At 41.2% G+C, this 26,719-nt stretch overlaps 1 protein-coding gene across 8 annotated transcripts in view; it reads left to right on the forward strand.

Moving 5' to 3' along the window:
* The window catches only part of LOC116988365 (phosphatase and actin regulator 1-like), a 113,827-nt gene that overhangs the window by 76,162 nt on the left and 10,946 nt on the right, over positions 1 to 26,719 (forward strand). For 5 of the 8 annotated variants that reach the window (XM_033045009.1, XM_033045008.1, XM_033045011.1 and 2 more), the window contains 7 exons: positions 7,983 to 8,150; positions 14,848 to 14,928; positions 19,104 to 19,298; positions 20,375 to 20,725; positions 22,181 to 22,736; positions 24,059 to 24,264; positions 24,588 to 24,744. In XM_033045009.1, coding sequence (XP_032900900.1) covers positions 7,983 to 8,150; positions 14,848 to 14,928; positions 19,104 to 19,298; positions 20,375 to 20,725; positions 22,181 to 22,736; positions 24,059 to 24,264; positions 24,588 to 24,744 — 1,714 coding nt within the window. Of the gene's footprint in view, positions 1 to 4,285; positions 4,490 to 7,982; positions 8,151 to 14,847; positions 14,929 to 19,103; positions 19,299 to 20,374; positions 20,726 to 22,180; positions 22,737 to 24,058; positions 24,265 to 24,587; positions 24,745 to 26,719 lie in introns of those variants that run through there. The other 3 variants (XM_033045007.1, XM_033045006.1, XM_033045014.1) reach the window with 3 other exon arrangements.

Raw genomic sequence — 26,719 nt, forward strand, 5'->3', positions numbered from 1 at the left:
TTTTTTGTTTTTTTTTTGTTTTTTTTTAGTTTTTATTAAGGACAGTGCATATTTATAAACATTTGCATGCAATACGCAAGATTATAGCTATAGGCTAATTTCCATCTGTAGTCCCTCTGGTAAACCAGGTTAACACATCACAACACATTCAATCCATAAGAAAAGAATCAAAACAAAACAAAAGACAAACAAAAAACATAACAAAACAGACAATAAAGTTAAAAAGTAACAATAAAAGACTGCCAGATGATTATATTACGGTTGATTATGAATACAGGTTTGATTTTCCAGTAACCATTTTTTGAGTTGTTTTGTAAATGTGGTGATGGTTGGCAGATCCCGTATGAAGCAGGGGATCGTGTTCCAGGTATGCGACGCTCTATAGGAAAATACTGTCTGGCCAAATACACTTTTCTTAAATGGGACAACACAATCACCCCTGGATGCTGCTCTTGTCGACCTATTTATGTTCTTCTTTATAAATTCTTTTAACGGAGGTGGGGCTAGTCCATGGAAGATTTTATAAACTAAAATTGAGTCCGAATAATTTATTACATTTTCCCAGCTCAGCAGATCAAATGTTATATGAGTCTTGTGCCATCATTGTGGTTGATTTTTAACTGGTGACTTGATTTAAGGACAGTTAAAGATGAGGAAATGCTGGATCACCTGCAATGTCCACATCCATTGTTTAGTTCAGAGATACAGTGCGGAAACATGCCCTTCGGCCCGTCGATGCCATACCGACCAGCGATCTCCGCACGCTAACACTATCCTACACGGGACAATTTAACCAAGTCAATTAACCTCCAAACCTGTACGTCCTTGGAGTGTGGGAGGAAACCAGAGATCCCGGAGAAACCCCACCCAGGTCACGGGGAGAACGTACAAACTCTGTACAGACATCACCCGTAGTCAAGATCGAACCTGGGTCCCTGGTGCAGGAAGGCAGCAACTCTACCGCCGTGCCACCGAATGATAAATAAAAATAAAGCTGCCTTATCCTGTTATGATGTAGCCAATTTCTGTTAAATTATTGTTGTCTTAGGCTGCCCTCTCATGGTGGCTGACTTATAGTAGCTTTTCTCAAGATACCAGATTCACAGAACAACTGGAAGGAAATTGTCTCCAATTCTTGAATATTGAAATAAAAAGCAGAAAAAATTGTAAATGCCTAACAGACCACTGAATTTATGACAGAAACATATTTAATCCTTTTGGAGTGGCTCTGTTGGAATTTAAGACACTTCCTCAGCAAGGATCGATCAGCTAAAGGAGGATGTTATCACTGAATGACTGTCTACTACAGTAATGGGAGAGGGTTACTGGAGGGGATATGTGAGTCCTGGAGAGATTGGAACAGTACATTGCCAACTGGAGGCATGCTTATCTCCCTCAGAACGGCTGCTAAGGAGAAGAGATAGATGCCCACCTCTTCACAGGGTATGGATTGGTGACAGGGTCTGGAGAAGGTTGCAATCGTTCTTGTCACGATTCATCCCGAACAGTTCCGTAACAGAGGACTTCTGATTTATGGGTTGTTCCCTGGGACTCATTTGGAGGCGGACATCAGATGTTGCTGGAAGACCATCAACTCGGTGAAAGACACTCTTTGGTCTGCCTGAAACTGGTTGGTCTGCCAGCGTGGTGAGATGTCCTTCAGGGAATGTTGGTGACTAGCCCATTGTAGACTGCAGGAGTACGTACTGAGGCTTGGTGCAGCCAACGTCAAGGCTCTGAGGGGAGGACCACAGTCTGGGATCCTTCCGCTGCTGAACATTGTGGAGCACAATCCTGTGTGGACACCCCTTATACAAGGGAAGGGGGCAACATGAGTGGCAAGTGTGTTTTGTTTAAAGATGGGTGCAAACACTGCTGAGCTTGCCACTATTGGATGTGTAGACACTGAGAACTTGATTTGATTTGATTCAATTTATTGTCATTGCACTTTTCAGTGCAACGAAATGGTTTAGCCTGCAGTCATAACATAGAATAAATAACAAACACTCAACACCGTTTAAGTCCCAAAGTCATTGTCTCTTCCCTCCTTGCTCTCCCTCTGCGCTGAGGCAATCCAATCCAAGATGTTGTGACCCCGCTGGGTGAAGGTAAGTAAGTCCCGCGGCTGAATCCGTGCTCCGCAAGCTGGCCGGTTCAAACTCCGCGGCCCGGGGCGGTCGAAGCTGCCGAAGCTGCCGCCCTCCAGTCCAGCGGACGCAGCTGTAGTTGCAGGAGCTCCGGAAAACAGAACTTGAGCTCCCAATGATGTCGTCCACTGGCCCGCGGCCGAGCCTCCGAGGCTCCAAAGTCGGGTTGGAAGTTGGGTCGCACCGCAACCACAGCCCCGAAGTCGGCCAGCCTCGTTGGTAAGTCCTGGCTCTGCCTCCACAGCCTCGAGGTCGGTCGCAGTTGGAGGCCGCCAGTTCCGCGATAGGCCTCAGCGCAGACGGACACAGAGACGGGGGATACGGCAGGAAAGGTCGCATCCCCCCCGAAGGAAGAGTCATAAAACATGTTACATCCACCCCCCCACACATACATAACTAAATAAACCGAAATAAACTGTAAAAACGGGACAAGAGAAAACAAAAAACAGAAAAGGCAAACGGACTGCAGGCGAGCCGCAGCTGCAAGGCAGCGCCGCCACTTCCGGAATGAGTTAGATCATTAGACTTATGAAGAGTTTTTGCACAGTTTTTATTTATGTATATATTTTTAATTCTGAATAAAGTTTATTTAGGAAATGTAAAGACAATTAAATTGTTGTTCAGTTTCTTTAGGAATAGAAATTAGGAGCAGAATGATGTTGTACAGTCATTGAGCCTACTTCATTGTTCAACTAGATTATGGCTGATCTGTTTTGCATCATTGTTTTTGCATCCAATTGCAATTCCTTTAACTTCTAGACATCTATTGAGCTGTGTTGAATATAATTGATGACTGAGCAAGCACTGCCCCCCAGGGTAGAAACTTCCAAACCTTCCCCACCCACCAAGCACTGTCCTAATCAGCAGATTACTTATTTTGAAACTCACCCTTTAGCTAAAGGGTGTGCCCCCCCCCCCCTCCCCCCACCCCATCTACCCTACAGAGCCCTCTAAGAATCTTTTTTAACATTTCGTTGAGGTTGCCCAAGATCGCAAGAAATGTAGCCCAATCCATTCACACAAATAGCCTTCCTGCCATCAATTCAGTGTACACTTCATGCTGCCTCAGGAAAGCAACCGACCTAGTCAAGGATCATTTTCACCCCGGTCATTCCCTCTTCTGTAAGACAGAGAGTTATCAGACTAGCGAATGGTCCTCCCATATGCCGATCTCCCAACCTTCCTCATTACCGACCTTACACATTTTTCCTCTACAATTGTAACATGATAACACTATATTCTGCACCCTAGTATTTTTCTCTCTGCATTACCCTGTTAGACAAGTGTATGGCTTGATTGTATTCGTGTATAGTATAATTTGACTGGATATCATATAAACAAAGCATTTCACTGTATCTCGATACACGTGACAATAATAGCAATGTTGCAGCCTGACCTGCTGTGTTACTCCAGCACTTTGTGTCCTTGTGTCTAAACCAGCACCTGCACTTTCCTGTTTCTACTAATACCAATCCTTCTCATTCTTCCATAGTTTAGATAATAGAGATTTGGCATACTCAATCTCTCCTCGTATGAGTCACTCTGAAATCTGCACTGCACTCTATTTTTTGCAAGTATACTTATTCTTTGACAATCTCGAGTGCAGTTGCAGTTACCATGAGGCACTTTTTTTTAATACTCTGGTTGCTTTGACAGCATTAACTTCCCCACCCCATCACTCCTCCTCACCCACCCCTGCCACCACGTAACCCAAAGCACAGAGTGCTTCAGGATAGGGTGTGAAGGAAAATAATGAATGGCAATCACAAACAACAAGGTTTACCTGAGCTCTCAACTGGTGTCTTTGTCTACGTCAGTTTACAATTTATTGTATGCATTGCAGAATTGGGGTTCCACTAAAATGTTTACATGGGAATGTAGAGACACAGGCAGACACACAGACACGCACACAGGCAGACACACACACACACACACACACACACACACACACACACACACACACACACACACACACACACACACACACACACAGGCAGGCACATACACACACCTCTCTCTTTGGATTTGTGGATCTAAGCTCCTCCCGCTCTAACCTCTGGCTTCACGTAATCTGCAATGAGGAATGATAGGCATTCGGGTGAGACGGGAAGTCGTAAGATTATCTTATTTATGAACCCAGGGACACCTCTTGAGAATAGAAGGAGAACAAGTCAAATCGCTGGGCACGCCTCTTACCTGATACTGACTTGTTATGTCCAACTGAAGTTTTCCACATTGTTAGTGTTCCTGGGACTGCATGATTGTTAAAATAAATAGCACAGGAAGAAGATTTGGAATGGGGCACGCTTCCTTTTCTAAGGTGCGTGAGGCAGACGTTTGTGGTAAGTATTGTGCGATGTCGCGAGCATTCGGTTTGTTGGATGGTGTTACTGCATTCTGGCGCAGGTGAACTGATGAGATGATAGGAATTTGAGGACTCCAAAAGGCTGCTGCAGCTCAAATTTCACTCCACGGTGTGTTAGCTAAGGAAGAGACTTGTAGGCCTTGTGTATGTTGTACCTTCATGTATACAGGGATCGGGCGTTCCAGGAACCTTGTAAATGAGACAAAATGTGTCTCATTCTTTTTAATGAAAGCGACCATTATCTGTCATTGAAACAAGCCACAGCCACAGGTTTAAGATGGAAGAATATTCCGCATCTTCTCTCGACTGATAGAAAATCCTACACTTTCTTCCCAACATATTTTGTTTCTCCAATGCATGATGCTCATACTTTTACTGATTTTCATTTGCTCAAACTTATTTTTGGCAGATTCCCACACCCTCCTTCTCTTGCCGTATCCTCGTCCCGCCCTCCTCCCGTCCCGCCACCTCCCCCTGCCTTGCCCTCTCACCTTGCTCCTTCACCGATTCCAGTCCTCCCTCATCTAACCCCCCTGTTCTCATCTCTAACCTAACCCTCGAACCACCCTCCAAAACCCTCTCCCCTTTAATCCCCACTCCCCCACCGACCCCACCTTCCCTTGCCCTGCCTTCCATAACCATATCCCCCTACCCCCTCTTACCCTCGCCCCTGCCCCTTTCTTGTACTTAAAGTTAGTCTTTGTCCGCCTGGCATTACAGCAGGTTGTCTCTTTGCGCATCCGTTTTATTAGTTTTCATTAGGGATTTTTAAATAATGAGCACCACCTAACATTGTTATAAAACAATCACTTCTGGATAAAAATTACTGAAAGAATGGTTTAATGCAAATTTAATGAAATATTTTGAAAATACTATTCCGGGGTTGTTTATCATGTTTTGGGTTTGTATTCTCACTGCAATCTATTGTTCTGGAGAGATGCGGGAGTATTAACCTTGCTGGAAAGCATTCATGTCAGCCACTGCACATTCTAGTGAATTGTAAGCAGTAGTTTGTCTTGTCTTTTAGCTTGGATATTTTGATGTAGTGATTTCAAATGCCCCTATTAGTGAGATTTGAAAAGCTTTTAATTCAGGGAAGAGTGAGAAAAGTACGAAGGAACGGCAGATGCTGATTTAAACTGAAGATAGTCATAAAAACCTGGAGTAATGTCTGAAGATGGGTCTCTACCCAAAACGTCACCTGTTCCTTCACTCCAGAGATGCTGTCTGACCTGCTGAGTTACTCCAGCTTTTTGTGTCTTTATCAATGAGTGAGAAAATGTATGGAGCAAAGTGGGCTGGTGAATAACCGTTGTTAGGATTAAAGAACATTAGACTTCATTCCCATGCACCATATTTCTTGGATCTGATGGTTTAGAGTTCTCGTTTGTAAATATGGCTCCAGAATGTTGCAACTGGGTACCAACACTCTAACTGTATAAAAGATTGTTATTCTCCTATTGGAAACCTATTCTTTAGACTTTAGAGTTACAGTGCGGAAACAGGCCCTTCGGCCCACCGATTGTGTCCGCGCCGACCAGTAATCGCCCCGTACACCAGCACTATCCTACACTTTAGGGACAATGTATAATTTACAGAAGTCAATTAACCTACAAGCCTGTAGTCTTTGGAGTGTATGAGGAAACCGTAGAAACCCATAGAAAACCCATGTAGAAAAACCCACAGGGCGAACGTACAAGCTCTGTATAGACAGCACCCATAGTCAGGATCAAACCTGGGTCTCTGGTGCTGTAAGGCAGAAACTCTACCACTGTGCCACCCTAATTTTACCTTTATTGGAAAACCATCTGCCATAGCTTTCTTAATGGTTTAACGATTACTCTATTCTCCCTTTTTCACTCCTTTCTCTTGGATTAATTGCAGCATTCAGAATTAATTTGGTTTTAGAGCTACCTAATACCAAGAGTGTATGATGTCCAGGTGTTAACATGTAGCTCTGAAAATAGCTAGCTACTGATAGCAGACAGGTGATTACTTTCTTTGGTGACAGTTTTTACACAATGGAAACATGAACAGATATTTTCCATCAATTCAGTCGTGAACTACCGCTCTTTGCCAGATGGAAAACCTGAACTAAAGGGTAAATAAATCCATTTGTCATCATATCATAGTCAGAGTGCTGTGTAAAGAAAACATCTCTTGCTTGCTCAATGAAGGTTTCTTGATAAGGCAGTAGGAAGTATGAAATGCTCCTGAACACCCTTATGCAACATCTATATCCAGTGTTGTCAGTTCTGTCTGCTATAATTTGCTTAAGTTTTTAAAAGAATCTGCTCTAACCTTGTACGAATCAATGCGTCTCTAAATCTTTGCTATTGGGTTCAATACTGTGACAGATTTTTGCCTTTGGTTTAGTGTTTGGCAGGTTGAAAAGTGTGGTTTTCAAGCAAATATAGATAAATATGAGTCATTTATGTGCCTTTATTTACAATGGAAAAATAATCTGAATATCGGAAGTGCAATATGTGCATAAGAGGCAATGTGCAATCTGCAATTTAATTCTTCAGGATAATGGCAACATAATTGCCTTTCCTTGACGCTGAAATCTCTAGTCACCGGTTTAAAATACCCAATAACTGTTGTTATTCAATTGAAAACTAACATTACAAAAATGAGAATGTTGTACTGAAATAAAACAAAAGAGATTTCATTCATAACATTTTTTGAAGCAACACTATTTCTTTGAAGAGATTTGGTTGAACAAAATGACTTTTATCAACAAGGTCATAGGGTCATGTAGCGTGGAAACAGGCCCTTTGGCCCAGCCTGCCCATGCCGACCAACGTGCCCCATTTACACTAGTCGCACTCGCCTGCATTTGGTCCATAACCTTCTAACCCTATCCTACCCATTCTAAACCTATCCTATCCATAGGTCTGTGGTATTTTGTACATATTTCAGTATCATTTTGCAAAACTATTTTCTTTATTAAACATTGGAGAAAAATGCTTTCATGTGCTGACTGATATTGAGAATGACTTCATAAGTTTATGTGATAGGAGCAGAATTAGGCCATCCTGCCCATCAAGTCTACTCTGCATTTAATCATGGCTGATCTATCTCCCCCTCCTAACCTCATTCCCCTGCATTCTCGCCCTTTACCCCTGACATCAGTACTAATCAAGAATATTTCTATGTCGTAAAAATGTCCATTGACTTGGCCTCCACAGCCTCTATGGCAATGAATTCCACAGATTCACCACCCTCTAAAGAAATTCCTCCTCATCTCCTTCCTAAAGGAATGTCCTTTAATTCTGAGGCTATGACCACTGGAGCTAGACTCTCCCACTGGTGGAAATATTCTCTCCACATCCACTCTATCAAAGCATGTGAAAGTAATCTCTTCAAGTGATTAAGGATTGTATCCTCTACGTAGTCCTGCTCAGCATTCAATTCCCAATTGGCACCTCTGAATTTAACTGAACTGTGTATCTAATTCATGTTTTCAGCTGAGGAAGAGGAGCCTCGTCTGCCAGTGAGCTCAGGAAATGACGTCTCCGGGTCGAATACTCCCACGGCACGGAGGAAGGGGAAATTCCCAGGATTTGGCAAAATATTCAAACCGTGGAAATGGAGGAAAAAGAAAAGCAGTGAAAAGTTCAAGGAAACCTCTGCAGGTAAGAAACTAGTGCCCCCCCTGAGGACACTGCTTTCAGAGTTTGAAATGTAAAATGTTCTCCTATGTTAACCCGTTCAGCCTGTCCACAGAATATTGTAAAATTTAAAAGTCATTGAAACGGAATTCTTCATAGGACCTACTCCCCCCCCCCCGTTGGACACCGAATGAAAAGATCTGGGATGTAAAAAGATTCAAGTTCATTTGTTCCATTCATTGTTTGACTTAAGCCTTCTGAGATGCTGCTGGGGGGAAGCTGGAGAGACAGAAGGCACCAAGGGTGTTGCATCCAAGTCACAGTGCACATCTTCAGTAAAAGAAGAAATAAAATGGAGTGGATAATGAAAAGAAGGAAACCCATTCTGAGTAGCATCATTAATCACTTAGACTTGTAGAGAATTATTGCTCTGCTGGGGGCATTTTTATTCTTTCACTTCATTAGACTTCATCAACTAACCCCAGTCCCCTAAGTTTTTTTCCTGGAGCCCTTTTATTTTCTTCCCCTCAACTATTTATTCAGTTCTCTGTTGAAAGCAACAAATTAGTCTGCTTCCGCTTACCTGCTGGGCAGTGCCGTTCTCAGTGTAAAGAAATGTTGCCTCTTATCAGTTCTTGTTCTGCTACCAAGCGCTTCAAATCTGCCCTCATCACCCTCCTGCTACATGATGCCGTTCTTTATTGTTTACTCTGTTAAAACTATTTGTAAATTTTGAACTTCATCGTACCTCCTCTGCTCCAATAGAACAACCCCAGCTTCTCCGCATTATTCATGCAATTGCGACTCTTCATACACGACACCATTCTTGTAAAGGAAAGTAAAGTGTGAAGAAGGGTCTCGATACGAAACGTCATCCATTCCGTCTCTCCAGAGATGCTGATGTCCCGCTGAGTTACTCCAATATTTTATGTCTACCTACCATTCTTGGAAAGCCCTTTCAAAGAATCATGCCCAGAATTCACCGGTTGAAAAAGGATCCCGACCTCAAACGTTACAATCCATTTTCTCCAGAGATGCTGCCTGACCCACTGAGTTACTCAAGCACTTTGTGTCTATCTTAAGTAATTTACTAGTTGGCATAACTGATAGTTGAGGAATGGGGAGAACTTTGCCATTCACATTAGTGCCATGAGAGCAAGGGAAAATTAGATCATGGTTTAATTTGTTTCCTAGGCCCATGTTGGGATTGAAAGCTTCAGTTATGTACTCAAGTCATTAGATTGGAACTTAAATCTCTCGCCTCCAAATCCAAGATAACCATGCCATCTTAAGATACAGAACTAACATCCAAAAGATTGCTTGCAAGGTGTAGGGTGCGACCAGCTTTGTAATGGTTAGGAAAGGTAAGTTTATGCAGCTTTGGTTAGTTGTAGTCATACAAGCACACAAGAAAACAGTAACAGGAGCAGACCACCTGGTTACTCAAAACTACCCCACAATTCAGCATGATGCAGGCCTCAATTGCTCTGTGCCATTTCCCCATCGGCCTCAATTATCTAACCTTTCAATACGCTATCTACCTTGGTTTTAGATACCTCCATGATTCTCCTCCAGGGTGGAGAATTCCAGAGATTCGCCACTCTCCATGAGAAGAAATTTTTATACAGCCCCGTTTTAAATGATCAGCCTCCTATCTTGTAACTGTGTCCCCTCGATCAAGATTCTCCCGCTGGTGGAAACATCTCAACATCTATCATGTTGTGTTTCCTTGTAAATTTAAATGTTTCAGTAAAATCGCCTCTTATTCTTGTAATCTTCAGAGAATGCATATCTAACTTTTTTCATCATCCATCATAGGAAAACCTTTTTGTAAGGAATTGGATTAATGAATCTCACTCAATGCTCATGAACATTAAAATATATTATTATTATTATTATTATTATGAACCACAAATGCTCGTTACAAATAACAGGATCAAAATGAGCCATGTTACTTCAGGTGCAGCCTTGCCAGCACCCTGTATAATTGTAACAGTACTTTATTTCTTCCTTTAGCTAGTCTGTCTGGATTGTCTCAGATGGTTATTTTCATTGCCTCAGGAAATTGAGAGTTTAGTTTTAGAATTTTTAAATTAGCTGTGAGGTCCTTTAGTGCTTCATGCCTCTCCTCAGACTAGCTTTGGTTGTAGTGACAGAAGGTGATACATGAGGTTTCATTGTCAGATGGGCATGGGGAATATTGGAGCGCCTGACAGTCTGTGTTACTGTTGTCATTCATTGGCGTGGGTGTCATCGGTAGGGCCAGCCTTCATGACCCATCGTAATTATCCTTGTAAACGTTGCGAAGGGTTACCCCAATGAACCACTGTATCCTTGTTGTGTACTCTACTGTGCTGTGAGCCGAAAGGTTCAGGATTTAAATTAAATGGTGTTGAAGGAACAGTGACACTTTTCCAAGTTAAGTTAATGTGTTGCTTGGGGATGTAATTTGATGTTGCTGTGCCACCTCATGTCCATTTCCTTCTAGGTGGTAGAAATTGCAGACCTGAGAGGTAGTGTCAAAAACCCCTAAAATGAGCTTTTTGTTTGGAGGTACACATTGCAGTCAAAGTATGCTGACAGAGCAAGGAGGGTTTTTTTTAAATGTTATAGATGGCACGCCAGTCAAGAGGGTACTGTTGCTTTTAATTTGTTTGGTTAGTTTTTTGCGCTAAAATTGATTCTAAATCTGCATTTCCACTGAGAAGGACTTTGTAATTTACTTGCTTCCAAACCTCTGAGTCTCCTGTGTATGGTAGTAAGGATGATGTGCTCCAATTCCCATCCTTTTATATAATAGCTCTTAAAAGAAAACAGCTGGCTTCATGGTGTTGTTTCCTACATTCCATCCCTTGTGAATAGCAAAATTGAGAAGCTTGTAACATTGCCTCTTGAAGATTTTTGCTATGTAGCTTTATAGTGCTGTAACTATGCATCACAGCCAACAATTAAATGGATCTCCAAACGTCACTAAATAAAAATAGGAATGCTTGACCCTTCTGTCCTTGTTCCCATTGATGAAATAGGGGAGAATGGGAATTGCTCAAATGAATGTAACCCTGCACAATTCACCAATACACCAACTCTTGGTTTTGTAACCTTCTCATGTTCAGAGGATAATTACCCGTCTACCTCAACATTAAGAGTTTGCACTACTCTCTTTGCCTTTAATATTATCCCATGATTGAGTTTTAATTGTATTTTATATCAACTTTCAATTTCAAGAGGTGGAGGTGATGACATATTTTAAATTCGCCAGAGTTGAGTTTAGTGAAGCGAAACATAGAGATACAATACAATACAATACAATTTATTTGTCATTTGAACCCCAATGAGGTTCAAACGAAATGTTGTTTCTACAGTCATACACACAAAAAGAACCAAGACACAACACAATTTACACAAACATCCATCACAGCGCATCTCCTCCTCGCTGTGATGGAAGGCAAAGACTTATCGTAGTATAATGTATTTACTATTTACATTTTGAGGTTCCACCAAGCTAATTGAGATCAGAGAGATTGATGCTAATTATGCATTTAAAATACATTAAATGTAACCTAGTTAACCTGCTCCCTTATTCCAATTTCTCCCATCATCCTCTGCCGTGCTTGACCTTGGTACTTTATCTGGCATTCGCTTTGAAACATAGAAAATAGTAGGCAAGAGTAGGTCATTCAGCCCTTTAATATGATCATGGCTGATCATCCAAAATCAGTACCCCTTTCCTGCCTTTTGCCTATATCCCTTGATTTCCGTTAGCCCTAAGAGCTATATCTAACCCTCTCTTGAAAACATCCAGTGAATAGGCCTCCACTGCCTTATGTGGCAGAGAATTCCACAGATTCACAACTCTCTGGGTGAAAAAGTATTTCCTCATCTCAGTCCTAAATAGACAGTTATTCTTAAACTGTGACCCCTGGTTCTGGATTCCCCCTATATGTGGACATTTTTTTTGGGGTGCTCTACCACAAGAGAAAGCAAAATACAGTGAGTGTGATTTCTGAAATCCCAGGCATAACTTTGGGAGGCAATCATTTACAGTGGCAAAGTTTCAACACTGTACAAAAGCAAGTCACTTCACACCCACCTAAAGCATAAAATCTTTCTGATATAAATGTTTTCGTGAGGTTTGACATCTTCTCAAAGAAGAAGGTCATTTATTCATTCAAGGATCTTTTTACTACCTGTGCCAAATTACTTTGAGCTGAGCAGATTGCTAGGTGAGTTCTGAGGGAGGGCAAGAATCAATCACAGTGGTAGGCCTGGAGTCATGTGGAGCCCAGATGTGGGGAGATTGGTGAACTAGGTAGGATTTTCTTTTGCAATAATTCAATAATTTCACAGTCGGCATAACTGATATTAGTGTTCTCAATAATAACCGAACTGAGTTGTATGAGTTTTGTGTATGTGACCATTCTACATGTGCATTTCCAACTAATGTAAAACAGCCTGCAACACTATAAGTGGCTGGTATTGAGCTCTGTGTGATTGAATGACCATACCAACAAATTTTTGTTTTTACCTGATATTTGCTCTACATTCTTGCTACGATTTCCTCATGGGGCTTGGAGGCAGAGCTAGTATGGGTTATGGGGAGAAGGCATGAGAATGGCATTGAGAGCGAAAGATAGATCAGTCATGATTGAATGGCAGAGTAGACCTGATAAGCCGAATGCCCTAATTCTGCTCCGATAATATATGAACTTATGAAGCTATCATCTTGGCAGAGATAAGGTAGCTAAATTCACAGTATTGTTCAGGACTACACTATTTCTGCAGTTCTCCATTAGAGCGAGTCCTATGATTTAAAATAGTATTTGGGCATAATTGAGCTCGCTAATCTGCGATTCCCAATAACATATGGTGAAGGAAGGGTAATCTGCAAATGTAAATGGTTTTACATTCTCATTTTCTCAGATAAGCCATTGATGCAGCTGTTCAAATTGCATCTTTGTGCAATGTGTATTACAAAAAACATGTTAGTTAATGTATTGTATCAAAATTGGCAATTAAGGGCTTAAGTTGGGTAAATTGGCTTGGAAAGCTCGCTCTGCAACTAAAACAATTACATTTTGAATTGACCTAATAAGAAAGGTGAAGATGGAATTTTCTGAAATAAATAGTGAATAAAACAGTTTAACGCTGACTGATAAAAGCAGCTCATTAGCATTGGGTACTCTATTTAAGATATAATGATGCCCTGTATGGGCCAAGCATTTGTGATACAATATCTACAACTGAAAGCTCAATTTCCTCACTCTGCAGAAACTCTAAACTAGTTTTTTCTTGGGCTTCAACCAAAACATACATGAAAGGAGAAAGGCACACCACTTTACATAGTCACAGTCGTACAATATGGAAACAGGCCCTTCGGCCCAGCTTGCCCATGCCGACCAAGATGCCCCGTCGACACCAGTCCCACCTGCCAGCCTTTGGCCCATATCCTTCTAAACCAATCCATGAATCTATTGAAATGTCTTTTATATATATTATAGTACCTGCCTCAATTACCTCCTCTGCCAGCTTGTTCCATATACCCACAAACCTCAGTGTAAAAAAGTTTCCCTTCCGGTTCCTATTATATCTTTCCCCTCTCACCTTAAACCCATGTCCCAGGTTCTTGATTCCCCTGCTCTGAGTAAAAGACTATGTGCATCTACCCTATGTATTCTCCTCATGATCTTATTTGCCTCTATAAGATCACCCCTCATTCTCCTGTGCTTCAAGGAATAGTCCTAGCATGCCAACTTCTCCCTTTAGCTCAGGCCCTTCCAACTTACCAACATCTTTCCTTTAGTAGGGTGACCAAAACCAAACACAGTACTTTAAATGTGGCCTCACCAGCGTCTTGTACAACTGTAACATAACATCCCAACTTTTATACTCAATACCCTGATTAATGAACGCCAATGTGCCGAAAGCCTTCATGCCCACCCTATCTACCAGTGACACCACTTTCAAGGAACAGTATGCCGACACTCCTAGATCCCCCTGCACTACTCGCACCCTATAGCCCCGCCATTCACTGTGAAGGTGCCCAACTGATTAAGATCCTGCTGCAATTTTTGGTAACCATCTTCGCTATCTAATATACCACCTACTTTGGTGTCATCTGCAAAACTTGCTAACCATGCCTAGTACATTACTGCTCTAAGCTCTTTACAACTTGTAGATTATAGCCCATAGAGACTCATTGAAAGCTTTATCATTACGAGTAGAAACTGAATTGTGCAGATAATCCGTGGTTTTGTCATGAAATATTTCAATGGCTAAAATTATAATTTTCCTCAGAGGATATTTTTTTTAAATGTTACCGACATCAATCCAGTAGTATGGGCTTCAAAAGCCTGAATAACTTGTTCCATTAAAACTGCTCAGAACTCTTCAGTAAGGTAGATCCATATGATTTAAGATGGCAACGTTCTCTTGACCCAGCGTGCTCACTGATAGACCAAATCCACTTAATCCTTGGCTAATACTTCCTGATGAATAGTAATGTTCAGAGTATGTTTCAGTATGTGCTGGACACTATTTCCATCATATCTTCTGGACTCTGGTAGAATGTTTCGAGACCTAAGATACCCATATAGATAAATGTTGTCAACTTTTGACTTAATTCTTTTATTTGTGACAGGAGCTATGATCTTGCTTCATGAGGGAGCTCGTGGAGAATAATTTATTCGATAGCCTGTTGACGGTCATGTTTTTATAATTCCAGTTTTGGACAGGAAATTATCTGTGAGACAGAGCAGATCTGAACTGGTTAAGAAGGGAGTATTGAAAGAGATTCCTGAACAAGGCAAGTATGATGTGTGCAGAATGAAGAGAGATTTCATTAAACAGCCAAACCAAATGATTAAGTTGGATCCCTTTTCCCTATTAAACATTTTGAGGAATGCCTTGATGTCGTGATCTTTGCACAGTGATCTAGTGTTGTCACCAGGAACAATTTCATTAAGGTACAACTTTGAGCTTGAGAAAGTGTCCTTATCATTCCCACCTAATCAGTATAAAGTACCCAGTCCAATGTAGAATTAACTGGGAAACATTTTCACAGATGAAAATGGACAAAGTATTTTGAGCTTTGTAGCACCAACATGTTGAACTGGTCACTGACAGCCAACAATTTTGGGCAGTAAATGAAATTCAACAGTTCAGTGAATTTTCATATGAAATTAATACATGGAAAATATGTACGGTTTGTTACCGACTACGCTAGTGCCTGGTGACAACAATAGTTGTAATTCCTTTTGCGAGCCTGTTGATGCTTCCGCAATTCAAGCTTGCAACTCAGCATGATTGCTGCAAATCAGCTAATAGTTTAAACCAAATGAAGCTAAAGCTAATGGTTTAGTGTGATGTGTTCTTTCCTTGAAGTGTCAACATGGTTATAAGAAATGCGGGAGAAATTACTTTCTCAGTGGAGTGATTTGAATGCGGAACTTGGTATAGTTGAGATAAACAGCATGGATCCAATCAAGGCCAATGTCTATAAATATTTGAGGGTGGATAGATTTATACATTATGCCAACACTGAAGTAGGGTGAAAGTAGCTTTACATTGTACATAACAACTTGCTCCATAAAATAACCTCAACACTGGATAATTCTATTAGATCTTTCAATCTTCTTTGTTTAATGGGAAACAATTGGACGGAATGGCACTGTTGGTTGCTGTAGATTCTGTACTCTTTATGATTTGGAAAGCACTGTCTAAATGAGTGGGGAGAAATAGATCAATTTGTAACTTTCAAAAGGGAATTAGATGTCCACTTGAAACAACCATTTGCTTGAATAGCAGGGAAGAATAGGTGTGTAACCAATAGATCTCGCTTTCAGACAGCTCATGTCTCCTTTATGGGAAAATTCAGAGAAAACCTCTGAATTTTTTTCCCGTTACATATGTAATCCTCTACATGAAAAAATGAAGCATTCTTTAAGAATTGCCCTTACTTCAGGATGATCCATTTTCAGGGCTTGTTAGTCATAAATTGAACAGTTGTTTGAAAGAGATACAGGGAGCTGCAGATGCCAGAATCTTGAGCAAACCACAAAGTGCTGGAGTAACTCAGCGGGTCAGCCAGCATCCATGGAGGGAATGGATAGAGGAACATTTCGGGTTGTGACTTTTCATTCTGAAGAAAGCTCCCAACCCGAAAGGTCACCTGTATATTTCCTCCACAGATGCTGCCTGACCCGCTGAGTTACTCCAGCACTTTGTGTTTTGGATTTTTTGAAAGAACCAATACAAGCAAAAATGGCCAAATGGCAGCTGCTTTCCTGAAAGTTATATCCCTGTAATCCAGCATTGCATTTTGACACTTTCGGGTTGCATATTTACGGCCATAAAGGTCAATATCTTTGTATTAAAAAGGAAAGTGACTGTTGAAAGTACTAATTATTGAACAGAGGTCTTGAAAATTATGATGGTGTTTGATAAATATGGCCTCTATTTGTGGAATCCAGTATGCTAAGGAATATAGTCAGTCATGGAGTCTTACAGCGTGGAAGCAGGCCCTTCGTCCCAACTTGTCCACACCGGCCAATACTTGAAAATGGAAGTTACTACTACAAGAAGTAGTTGAAGTGTCTGATATGATATGTTTAAGAAAGAGCTATGTCTGTACATGACGGTGAAAAAAATACTAAATGTGAACAAAGGTGACGGGAGACTTCTTTAAAGTTTACCAGCTTGCTGTATTTTTCTGCTAATGAGTCAATGTCATCTTGTGAAGCTGAGGTTCGGGATTGAGGTGAGGCTCGTAGGTACATCCGAGGAGTTGTTTTCTTGGCCATGAATTAACTGCTGTCCGCTTGTGAAGATTTAAATAAGATCATGAGACAGAGGAGCAGAATTAGGCTGTTTTGCCCATCGGGTTTGCCTTGCCATTCAATCATGGCTGATCTATTTTTCCCCTCTCAAACCCATTCTCTTACCTTCTCCCCATAACCTTTGCCGCCCTTCCTAATCAAGAACCGATCAATCTCTGGTTTAAAAATACCCAATGACTTGGCTTCTCAGCCGTCTGAGGCAATGAATTCCACAGATTTTCACCCTCTGACTAAAGAAATTCCGCCATCTCCACTGTAAAGGTACATAGGAATAGTAAAACGAGGAACTGCGTATGCCGAAGACAACAAATAATCTGCACAAAGAGAACAGTTCCTGCCTCTTCAGTGGAACACATGTGCAGGATGCACTTATACAAGTTACAGACAATGAGACTCAACAGGACAACTTTGAAGCTAGTACGACTTGGGTGGGGAATGGATGGAGAGAGAGAGAGAGAGAGGGGATGCAAGGGCTACTTGGTTAGAGAAATCAATATTCATACCACTGCGTTGTAAGCGGCCCGAGCGAAATATGAGGTGCTGTTCCTCCAATTTGCGTTTGGCCGCTGGTGAGCGAACACCTTCGCTCAGTCCGCCCAGACCTACCTTATCTCCCGGTTGCCAAACACTTCAGTTGCCCTTCCCATTCCCACACTGGCCTTTCTGTCCTGGGATTCCTCCATTGTCAGATCGAAGCCAAACGCATACTGGATCTCCATCTATTCTTTTTCTCCATGAATGCTGTCTGACCTGCTGAGGTACTCCAGCTTTTTGTGTTCAATCTTCGGTGTAAGCCAGCATCTGCACTTCCTTCCTACACATGCAGTCTTGTACGTTGCCTCTACTGAAGTCTCATGCTGACTCTTTTTATTATTCTTTGACCAGCTTTGCCTCTGACCCTCATATAAATCTTCATTGATAGATTCTGTATATCTGGATTGAAGAACTATTTCACGTTTAAGAGGCTTGCAATAATCTATGGTGCTGATGTCTAGATTATGTTAGTTCTTGTATTGCAGTCCACAAAATAATTGTTAGCAGTAAAAATAATCTTGGACAGGGTATTAGTGCTCCAAGCTGAGATTCTTCCTCACGAGGCATTTTCATTAGTTTTTACATAATTTTCCACGTTTAATGAGATTTCTGAGACAGCTCTCATTCCGAGTAGTTTCTTAATAAGCAAAATGTATCAACCCACCAACCTAACACATGACATTTACTAAATGTGAATTTAAATACAGTGACAATATCTGTCATATTTCTCTCTAATGTAGCCACACCAGAGAATATTAATCTTTTCTGAAAACAAAAATTGTGTCAGGAACCAAAATTATGAAGTAAAGCTTTGCACAAAATTGGCCAAGCATACCGGGAAAGTTAATTGTATGCAAAATAAGCTTTTCGGTGATCCGTTTTAGCAATTAATTGGTTTATACTTTGAAGCAATCTTCAGGTGACTGTGTGAGCATGAATGTATGGGACAAATTGTTTCCTCAGTATGAGTGTTAGATGCAAGGGACCAAAGAAGTAAATGGAACAGATTTTTTTTTTACACAGCTGCTGGTGTCGTTGAGTCACAGGCTCTTCGGCCCAACTCATCCATGCCAACCAAGATGCCCATCTCAGCGAGTCCTATTTGCTCACATTATAATTTGGGATGAACTGCCTGACAGTGTGATGATAATAGGTGCTCGGTAGTCATTTTCAGAAGGAAATTTGATGTATACTGCAAAAGGAAACTATTTAATATCCTGAGAAAGAGCAGGAGAGTGGGATTAATTGGATTTTTCTATCAGAGTCATCGCTAATGCACTGAAGCAAACACCTACATTCTGTGTTATAAAGTGTGTAATTGGAACTTGAAAGCTACCATTTTTTTTTTTGCCTCGAGCTTGCATCTTTGCAATGGAAAATAGAACCTGATTCCACTAAAGTTGCCAGCGTAACTAGTTCTGGAGCTTCAAACCTACCTTTCAAGTTCTGACTCCCGCACCTGTGCAGAACTTGTTGATTTTATCAACTTTACCAACTTCCACCTTGCCCTCATTCACTTTGACTATTTCTGACATCTTCCCTCCCCTATCTGCATAAAACATCTCGATATATCTGTCAAAAATAGGGTTCTCGTTTTCCCTTATTGCAGATGGGGAAATTAACAGCAAACCTGACCAGAACAGTACACTAAAGAATGGACACACAGTCTCTGTGGGCGAATTGTCCACCTCAAAGGAGCCAGAAGTACCAGCTGCAGCTGAGAAAAGACCAAGTGTTTCGAAACCTCCACAGGAAAAAGAGGAAAAAATGATTAACTCTGCTGCAGAATTTAAAAAAACGAAAGGTAAGAAATCAAAACCATGCAAAGAGATCTTGTTTTAATTGCAAGTCATTGCTTTTATCTATTTTGAACATTTACAAAAACCTTCCTCGTTATTGTTTTATGATTGTAAAGGAAGATGACCAAGAGAGAAATTGTGTTATATGTGTTCACGGTATAAATGATATTTTACATTTGGCACTTGAAACTTATTTTTAAAAAGCAGCCAGCCTTACACTAGTAAAACAGCTTATAGTGGCAGAGTACTGACCTATTCTCACCCACAGACCTTTTTCCAAATTTCAAAACTATAAACTAGGAACTGGGTAAATACTTTTTGAGCTTGGTCCAGTGCTTGGTCTACTCAGCTGCATAGATGGACAACAGCAGTTGTATCTGATTTAGAAATCTGAAAACCATTCCAGATAGATCGTTGTTTTCTCCTGACATATTTTTCCAGATTCTTCAATCCGTTTAACGTAGATCCTCCTTGACTTGAGCATACAAAAAATAATTTGTATGGCCAACTTCCTCAATCATTTTGTACTACTTACCAAACCCTTTTGGTCAATTTATCAAACTGAAAATGTTGGTCTTGAACTCAGCAAGTTCTGTATATTTACTATGGTCCTCAAGATCTTGGTTTCTGACCAACTTGGTGTCCCTTTCAAACTGTTACCTAGCACCCAGGTTTCTGCCTGGATATTGGCTTAATTTTAAAATAAATTGATTTTAAAATAAGTCAACGCCACCCATTCCCTCCCACCCTAAATAAAAGGGAAAGGGCAATGAAACAAGATTATTATCCAGTTGATAATCTATGCATAGTCCTAAAAGGAACATTATAGTGATTTTGTCAATCAATTTTTTGTTCCATTGTTGGAATTCAAAAGATTAAGAGGAAAGTGGTACCTCATCCTTTACATTTCCATGTCTGTTTTTTAGTGAAAGCCATTCTTTTCCACATACATTGTCAATGCTCGACCAAACTAGTGGTGTTTAGTTTTGTATTTTATGCTTGTTTTTCTCATTTGTCCTTGCTTTGCTAGTTTAATGCTTTCTCTGCTTGATATATGTCTACTTTCAATATTATTCTCCAGCAGAGGCTTTGGAGAGACGTCCACTGTCGGAAATGGAGTCCGTGCGTGACCAGAGACGGGCTTTGCTTCCTCCCAAAAGACCCATTTCAGCTCCCACTCTGGAGACAGGCGAGGAGCAGGTGGAAGATTCCGGAGCCAATGTGACTGATGCCAAGGATGTCTCTCCCATTATCTCCACCTTTTCAACTTCCTGTTCTATCACTACCTCCAGTACCACACAATCTTTGACCACCACTACAAATGCGATCACTACTGTTTCAAGTACAGCTATCACCTCGACCACCACAGCCCCTGTTAAGCAACCTCCCATCCCACCTCCAAAACCCAACCGGAATAGCAATCCTTTATACGGTGAGTCAAGGCATGCAACTGTGCATAACACAACTTGCGTTAAAAGTTGAAGGTAGAATTTTACACTGAAATGAAAAGTTATATCAAATGTAATTTACCTCATTAGTGATTTACAAATGTAAGAAACTAATTTGTCAGATATTTACTGGTGGATATATTTGTGATCAATTTGTCTGAATCATACCCGTTGCTGATCACTGAAGATGAGTCAATGGATAGTTTTTTCCCCCTTTTGAATGAAATTGGATCACTGCATTCACTTTGTTGAAGGGTGAGCCTTGACTGCAAGCTGCTTAATTGTCACAGAGAACAGTAGACAGGTTTTCTGAAAGATTGAGATGACCAAACAAGGATTAATTCTTTTTTTTTAAAAAGACAGAACTCCAATGGATTTTGTATGCTGATTGATGTAGATGAAAAATCTCTAGGCACCACTCCATGATAATTTTGTTGTGATTGTATATATTTACAAGATGTAAGGGTAACAAATGTGTGTTATCCATCTTGTGAACTTGGTATTTTGGATATTAGCCAAGTGAAGGTGTCACAGTTTTATTGTCCAAACTTTGTAGCTGCTAGGTGAAAGTTTAAGTAAGGAGAACATTTGATTCGGAAAAATGAAAATTAAATTTTAAGTATGAAATTAGTTCAAATAGTCAGGATTGTGATGGAGGGAGTTGGGGAGTTAAAAGGTATTTCCATTTCATTCTAATTGAGTGAAGGTTAAGAGTGAGTGAATTGAAATGTGGTCCCCTCCAATCTTGGTTTCTTGCGTTCAGGGGAGCTAATATTGTAACAAACATGTCTGAGTTTGTGTAGCAGCCTCTCCCTGTCACTGTCCACATATAGCAGCATCACTCGATGTTGCAATCTTGATGCAGTATTACTAATTTGTTGTCTCTCTGATGTCATAAATCTGATGTCTGCGCATGTTTCTGGTTGGTGCAAGAGCTTGAGACATGAAGGTATGTATAAATTAAGTTTAACTTTTTTAAGTTTTCAAGGGGGAGTTAGATTTAGCTCTTAGGGCTAAAAGAATCAAGAGATATGGGGGGGGGGGAGCAGGAATGGGGTACTGATTTTAGATCAGCCATGATCATATTGAATGGTGGTGCTGGCTTGAAGGGCCGAATGGCCTACTCCTGCACCTATTTTTCTATGTTTCTAATCTGTTCTTGCAAGACAGAGTCTCAAATGTAGGAAATTTAAGAGGAAAGTTCAACCTTAAGCAGAATGATCCTATTTAATATTTTCATACACTGCTCACCAATGTCTGCAATAGGATATTTTATTTTGTCCAGTTAAGCTATTGCCTTGCTGTTTGTTTCACACACAAGGTCTCATGATTCTCTGATCAGGAAAAAAACCTTATGTTTCTAAGCAATGAATAGTGCTGCATTGTTTAAAGCTGGCGAGTTTTGGAACACCAACTCCATTTGTAAAATTCTTTTTCAGCGGAGCTAAGTCACGTCATGACCCCTGGCTTGAATTTGCCAGGTAAGAATTCGCCACCAGTGCCACACAAGAGGATAAGCTTCAACCCACCTGTAACCGAGCCAAACAACACTACCCAAAATGCATTCGAGAGCAAGGAGAGAGTACAGCTACCGTCGAAAGCACCGTCATCAGTGCACGCACCCGGGTCGTCACCGACATTGCCTTCACGCCCACCTTCCGCCCCGGAACCCGCTCCTCGACAGTCCTTCACACCCAGACTGGTCAAACTTATTCCACCCACGTTGACATTCCCTCACACCATTGTACAACGTGAGAAAGAACCAGATCAGCGGCCTCATTCTTTGTCTGAACATCAGTCTGACGCCGAGATCCTCCCGAATCGGCAGTCTCAAGTTCCACTGCACATAATGATACAGCAAGCACTCTGCAGCCCTCGACCAGTCATCACTGCAGCTGATGGTTCGAATACAGCAAAGTCGCAGCTTTTTGATATTGCCCTTGATGATGCTAGTATGAACAAAGGGTTGCAAGTCACCTTGGAGAAGTTAAAATGGTGAGTGCGGATTTTCATTCAATAAGTGTTCTCAATTTTCATTTTCTGTTCTCAAAGTGCAAAGTAGACACAAGAAACTGCAGGTTAGTTTTGGACACTAGAGTTGCTTGAGACGTGACACTAGGTTCATGAAAAATGGACAGTCCCATCACTAGAGCAACACCAGAAAAAGAGACAACATGCCAAAGCAGCTCAGCGAGTCAGGCAGCATCTCTGGAGAATATGGATAGGCATTTTTTTGGGTCGGGACTCTTCTTCAGACTGGCTTTGGGATCTAGTTTCAGTCTGAAAAAGGCTCCCAACCTGAAATATCACCTATTGCTGCCCTCCAGAGATGCTGCCTGACCCGCTGCGTTTATCCAGCACGTTGTGTGTTTTTCTGGTGTTGCCCCACTGATGGAACTGTCCATTTTTCATGATGCTAGTGTCACGTCCCAAGTTCTGGATCTGTTGGATGCAGCAAAACAATTTTCTATGTTCTTCCACAACTCTAATGCTTTGTGTTATAGTCGTACATCACAGAAACAGGCCTTTCAGCCCAAATGGTCCACGCCGACCAAGATGCGTCATCTAAGCTTGTCCCATTTGCCCGCACTTGGCCCATATCCTTCCAAACTTTTACTATCTGTTTCTTTTACATTCTGGTGTAGTATTTGCTTCAACCACATTGTCTGGCAGCTTGTACACCCACAATGCTTCTATGCCTTCTATATTTAATTCGCACATCTCACATGGTGCATGGTGCAAGGTTAATGTGCCATTCTAATTTGTCCTTAACGTGATAATAAGAATCTTGCGGAGAGTTGATCAGAGAATACATTGCAGGGAAGAAGTAGTAATGGAGGGAGATTGCTTGGCACTGACTCAATAGGTTGAATATCTGCCTCCTATATCATAAGAAACTATAGAAATATGCATTTAAAATATATTCAGATTAAAAAGGAAGGCTACCCAGAAGCAAAATGATGGGATTAGAGGAAGAGGTGTAAGGAGGATAGGGAGTACAACACTTGCATTGAACGGTTGGGCCAGTTGGCTGCTTCAATACAATGTGTTTGTAAGAATTCATTTCTCTGGTCAATCTGCTCATCCTTCTGTTGTCCTAATGTCACTTGTATGGTTAATTCTGTTGATATTGAGGCGTTTTTAAAGTCCAGTATAGTTTTCAACTGGAATGTGTACAGTGAAAAGTTTTTTTGTTGTGCTATCCAGTCAGCGAAACGACTATACATGATTACAGTCATGTGGCCATTTTGCATGGAAGGCACTGGTCAATACTTTCATTACATAGCTAACCTTGTGCATTGTAACATGATCACCAGTCCCTCTGATGATGAAAACAACGAGGACGAAGAGGAGGAGGAACAGGGAGAACAGAGGTTCGACAAAGCGGATGATCCAACATTAGTTTCAACAGTCATTATCATTCCGGAGCTCGTGAGACAGGATGAAGATACAAGTGACTCTGATGATGATGGTCCAGTATTGTACAGGGATGACGATGAGGATGAGGATGATGATCAGCCCAGTACGTATTTATTTCACTAACTTCAACCATGTACATGCAAACAATTTGTGTAAAACCATACCACACCAACTTAAAACCAACATGAGTAACCAATGAAAGGTTGGAAATGTCAAATTAGTATTGAAACCTTTCCCATAACCCCAGCCTAATGAGTAAAATATGCCCTTTTGCAGGTTTAATATGCCTTGCCTTAAATAATGATCTGGATATTTTATAAATATCGGGTTGTAGCCACAAAGTAACTTTTGTCGCCACAAAGTAATTTTCATCAGTTGTAGTTTGGACACCGGTTTTTACACATTCTTTATTAAAATTGTGTGCAGGTTCGTTGGCCAATAAAGTAAAGCGAAAAGATACTTTGGCTCTTAAACTGAGCAACAGACCTACAAAGCAGGAACTTATCGAGAAGAACATACTACCTCGCCAGTCTGATCGGGAGAGGCTCGAGATTCGACAGAAGATTGGAACAGCTCTCATCAGGTGAGGAATCGTATGAATTGGATGGATAGTGGCATGCATGGTGTTTCTCCAGTGATGGATCTGTCCATTTTTCATGACCCTTGTGTCACGTCCCAAGTTCTGGATCTGGGTGCAGCAAAACAATTTCCTATGTTGTCCTTACGGAAACGGGACCTTTGGTCCAAATCGTCCATACCAAACCAAAATGCCCCTTCTAAGCTAGTCCCATTTGCCCGCATTTGGCCCATATCCTTCCAAACCTTTGCTGTCCAAGTTTCTTTTAAATGCTGGTGTAGTACTTGCTTCAACCACCTTGTCTGGCAGCTCCACCCATCCAGGAAACGGCAACTCCATCCTGTAGAGAACACTGCTTTGTCCTCCTCGGATTCTTTGCTTGCTATGACAAAATGCATGTACTGTGATATAATGGATATTCGGCTACTGAGTGAGCCTTGTGGCTTGATGGGTAGACTTTGAGTTCAAGTTTTTGATCTTAGCCCCCATTCCAGAGATCTTACTAAGCACTCACTATCTGGACGTGCAGTATGAAGGCATTGCTGCATTTTTGGAAATGCTGCCATATAGATAATCCAGACAGGCTCTGGAACCAAGGGTGACAGAAAATCAGTGGTGGGCCCATAGCTGTGGAAGCCATGACATTGGGTATTGTTAAAGTGGAGGTTGAAAGGTTCTTGATAAGTAAGGGTATCAAAGGTTATGGGGAGAGGGCAGGAGAATGGGGTTGTGAGGGAATAATAGATCAGCTATGGTCGAATGGCAGAGCAGACTCGAGGGGCCGAATGCCTAATTCTGTCATGTTTTATGATCTAAATCAGATTAAAAGCCCTGTTCTCTTAGATACGTGTAAAACCTCCCAGAGATGCTCAAAAAACAGCCGAGTCTTTTTTGTCTTGGCCAATATTTATATCTTAACCAACTGCACTAAAAGTAAATAGCTTATGAATTATCAGGGTGGTCTTTGCAGGAGCTTTCTGCAAATAAATGGGCCATTGTATTTTCTTGCGTAGAAACAGTGGCTGAATTTCCTTGTACTTCTTTGGCTATTTCCCTCCGGAGATGAATAAAGTTGTAATGTATAAAGTGCGTTAGGATGTCCTTGGGCACAAAAAACTCTATTATTCAAGTTTTATTTTTTAAATATGGATTCTGAATGACTCTCGATATCCAAGCATTGGCACTCCAAAGTACTACACTAAGGTAAAATATAAAGTGAATTAGGATGTTCATAGGCACAAATAACTGCTTTATCCTCTGCCTGCATTGATCCATATCCTTCCATTACCCAACTATGTGCTTTGCAAAAGTATCTGAAATATTGTATTTACTTCCGCCGACCATCCCTGGCAGCAAATTCCAGGCACCCGCCACTCTCTGCGTAATGTTTAATTTAATTTAATTGATTGTCACGTGTACCAAGGTACAGTGAAGCTTTTTGTGGCGTGTTATCTATTCAGTGGAAAGACCATACATGATTACAATCCAGCCTTCCACAGTGAACAGATACAATGTAAAGAATAATGTTTAATCCAAGATAAGTCCAGTTAAGTCTGATTAAAGATAGTCTGAGGGTCTTCAATGAGGTAGATAGTAGCTCAGGACCTCTCTCTAGTTGGTCGGTTGTCGGTAACACAGCCGTAGACTTGCTGCCTTACAACGCTTGCAGCGGTGGAGACCAGGGTTTGATCCCCATTACGGGCGCTGGCTGTACGGAGTTTGTACGTTCGCCCGTGACTGCGTGGGTTTTCTCCGAGATATTCAGTTTCCTCCCACACTCCAAAGACGTACGGGTCTGTAGGTTAATTGGCCGGTATAAGTGTAAATTGTAAATTGACCAGTGTGTGTGTGTGTGTGGGAGGGAGACACTGCGGGGATCACTGGTTGGTACAGACCCGGTGGGCCGAAGGGCCTGTTTCCAGGCTGTATCTATTAAACTAAACATTGCACTATCGGGTGCTTTGACACAGTTTTAAAAAGA

The sequence above is a fragment of the Amblyraja radiata genome, chromosome 27 (genome assembly GCF_010909765.2).
Source record: "Amblyraja radiata isolate CabotCenter1 chromosome 27, sAmbRad1.1.pri, whole genome shotgun sequence".
In the NCBI taxonomy this organism is placed as follows: Eukaryota; Metazoa; Chordata; class Chondrichthyes; order Rajiformes; family Rajidae; genus Amblyraja; species Amblyraja radiata.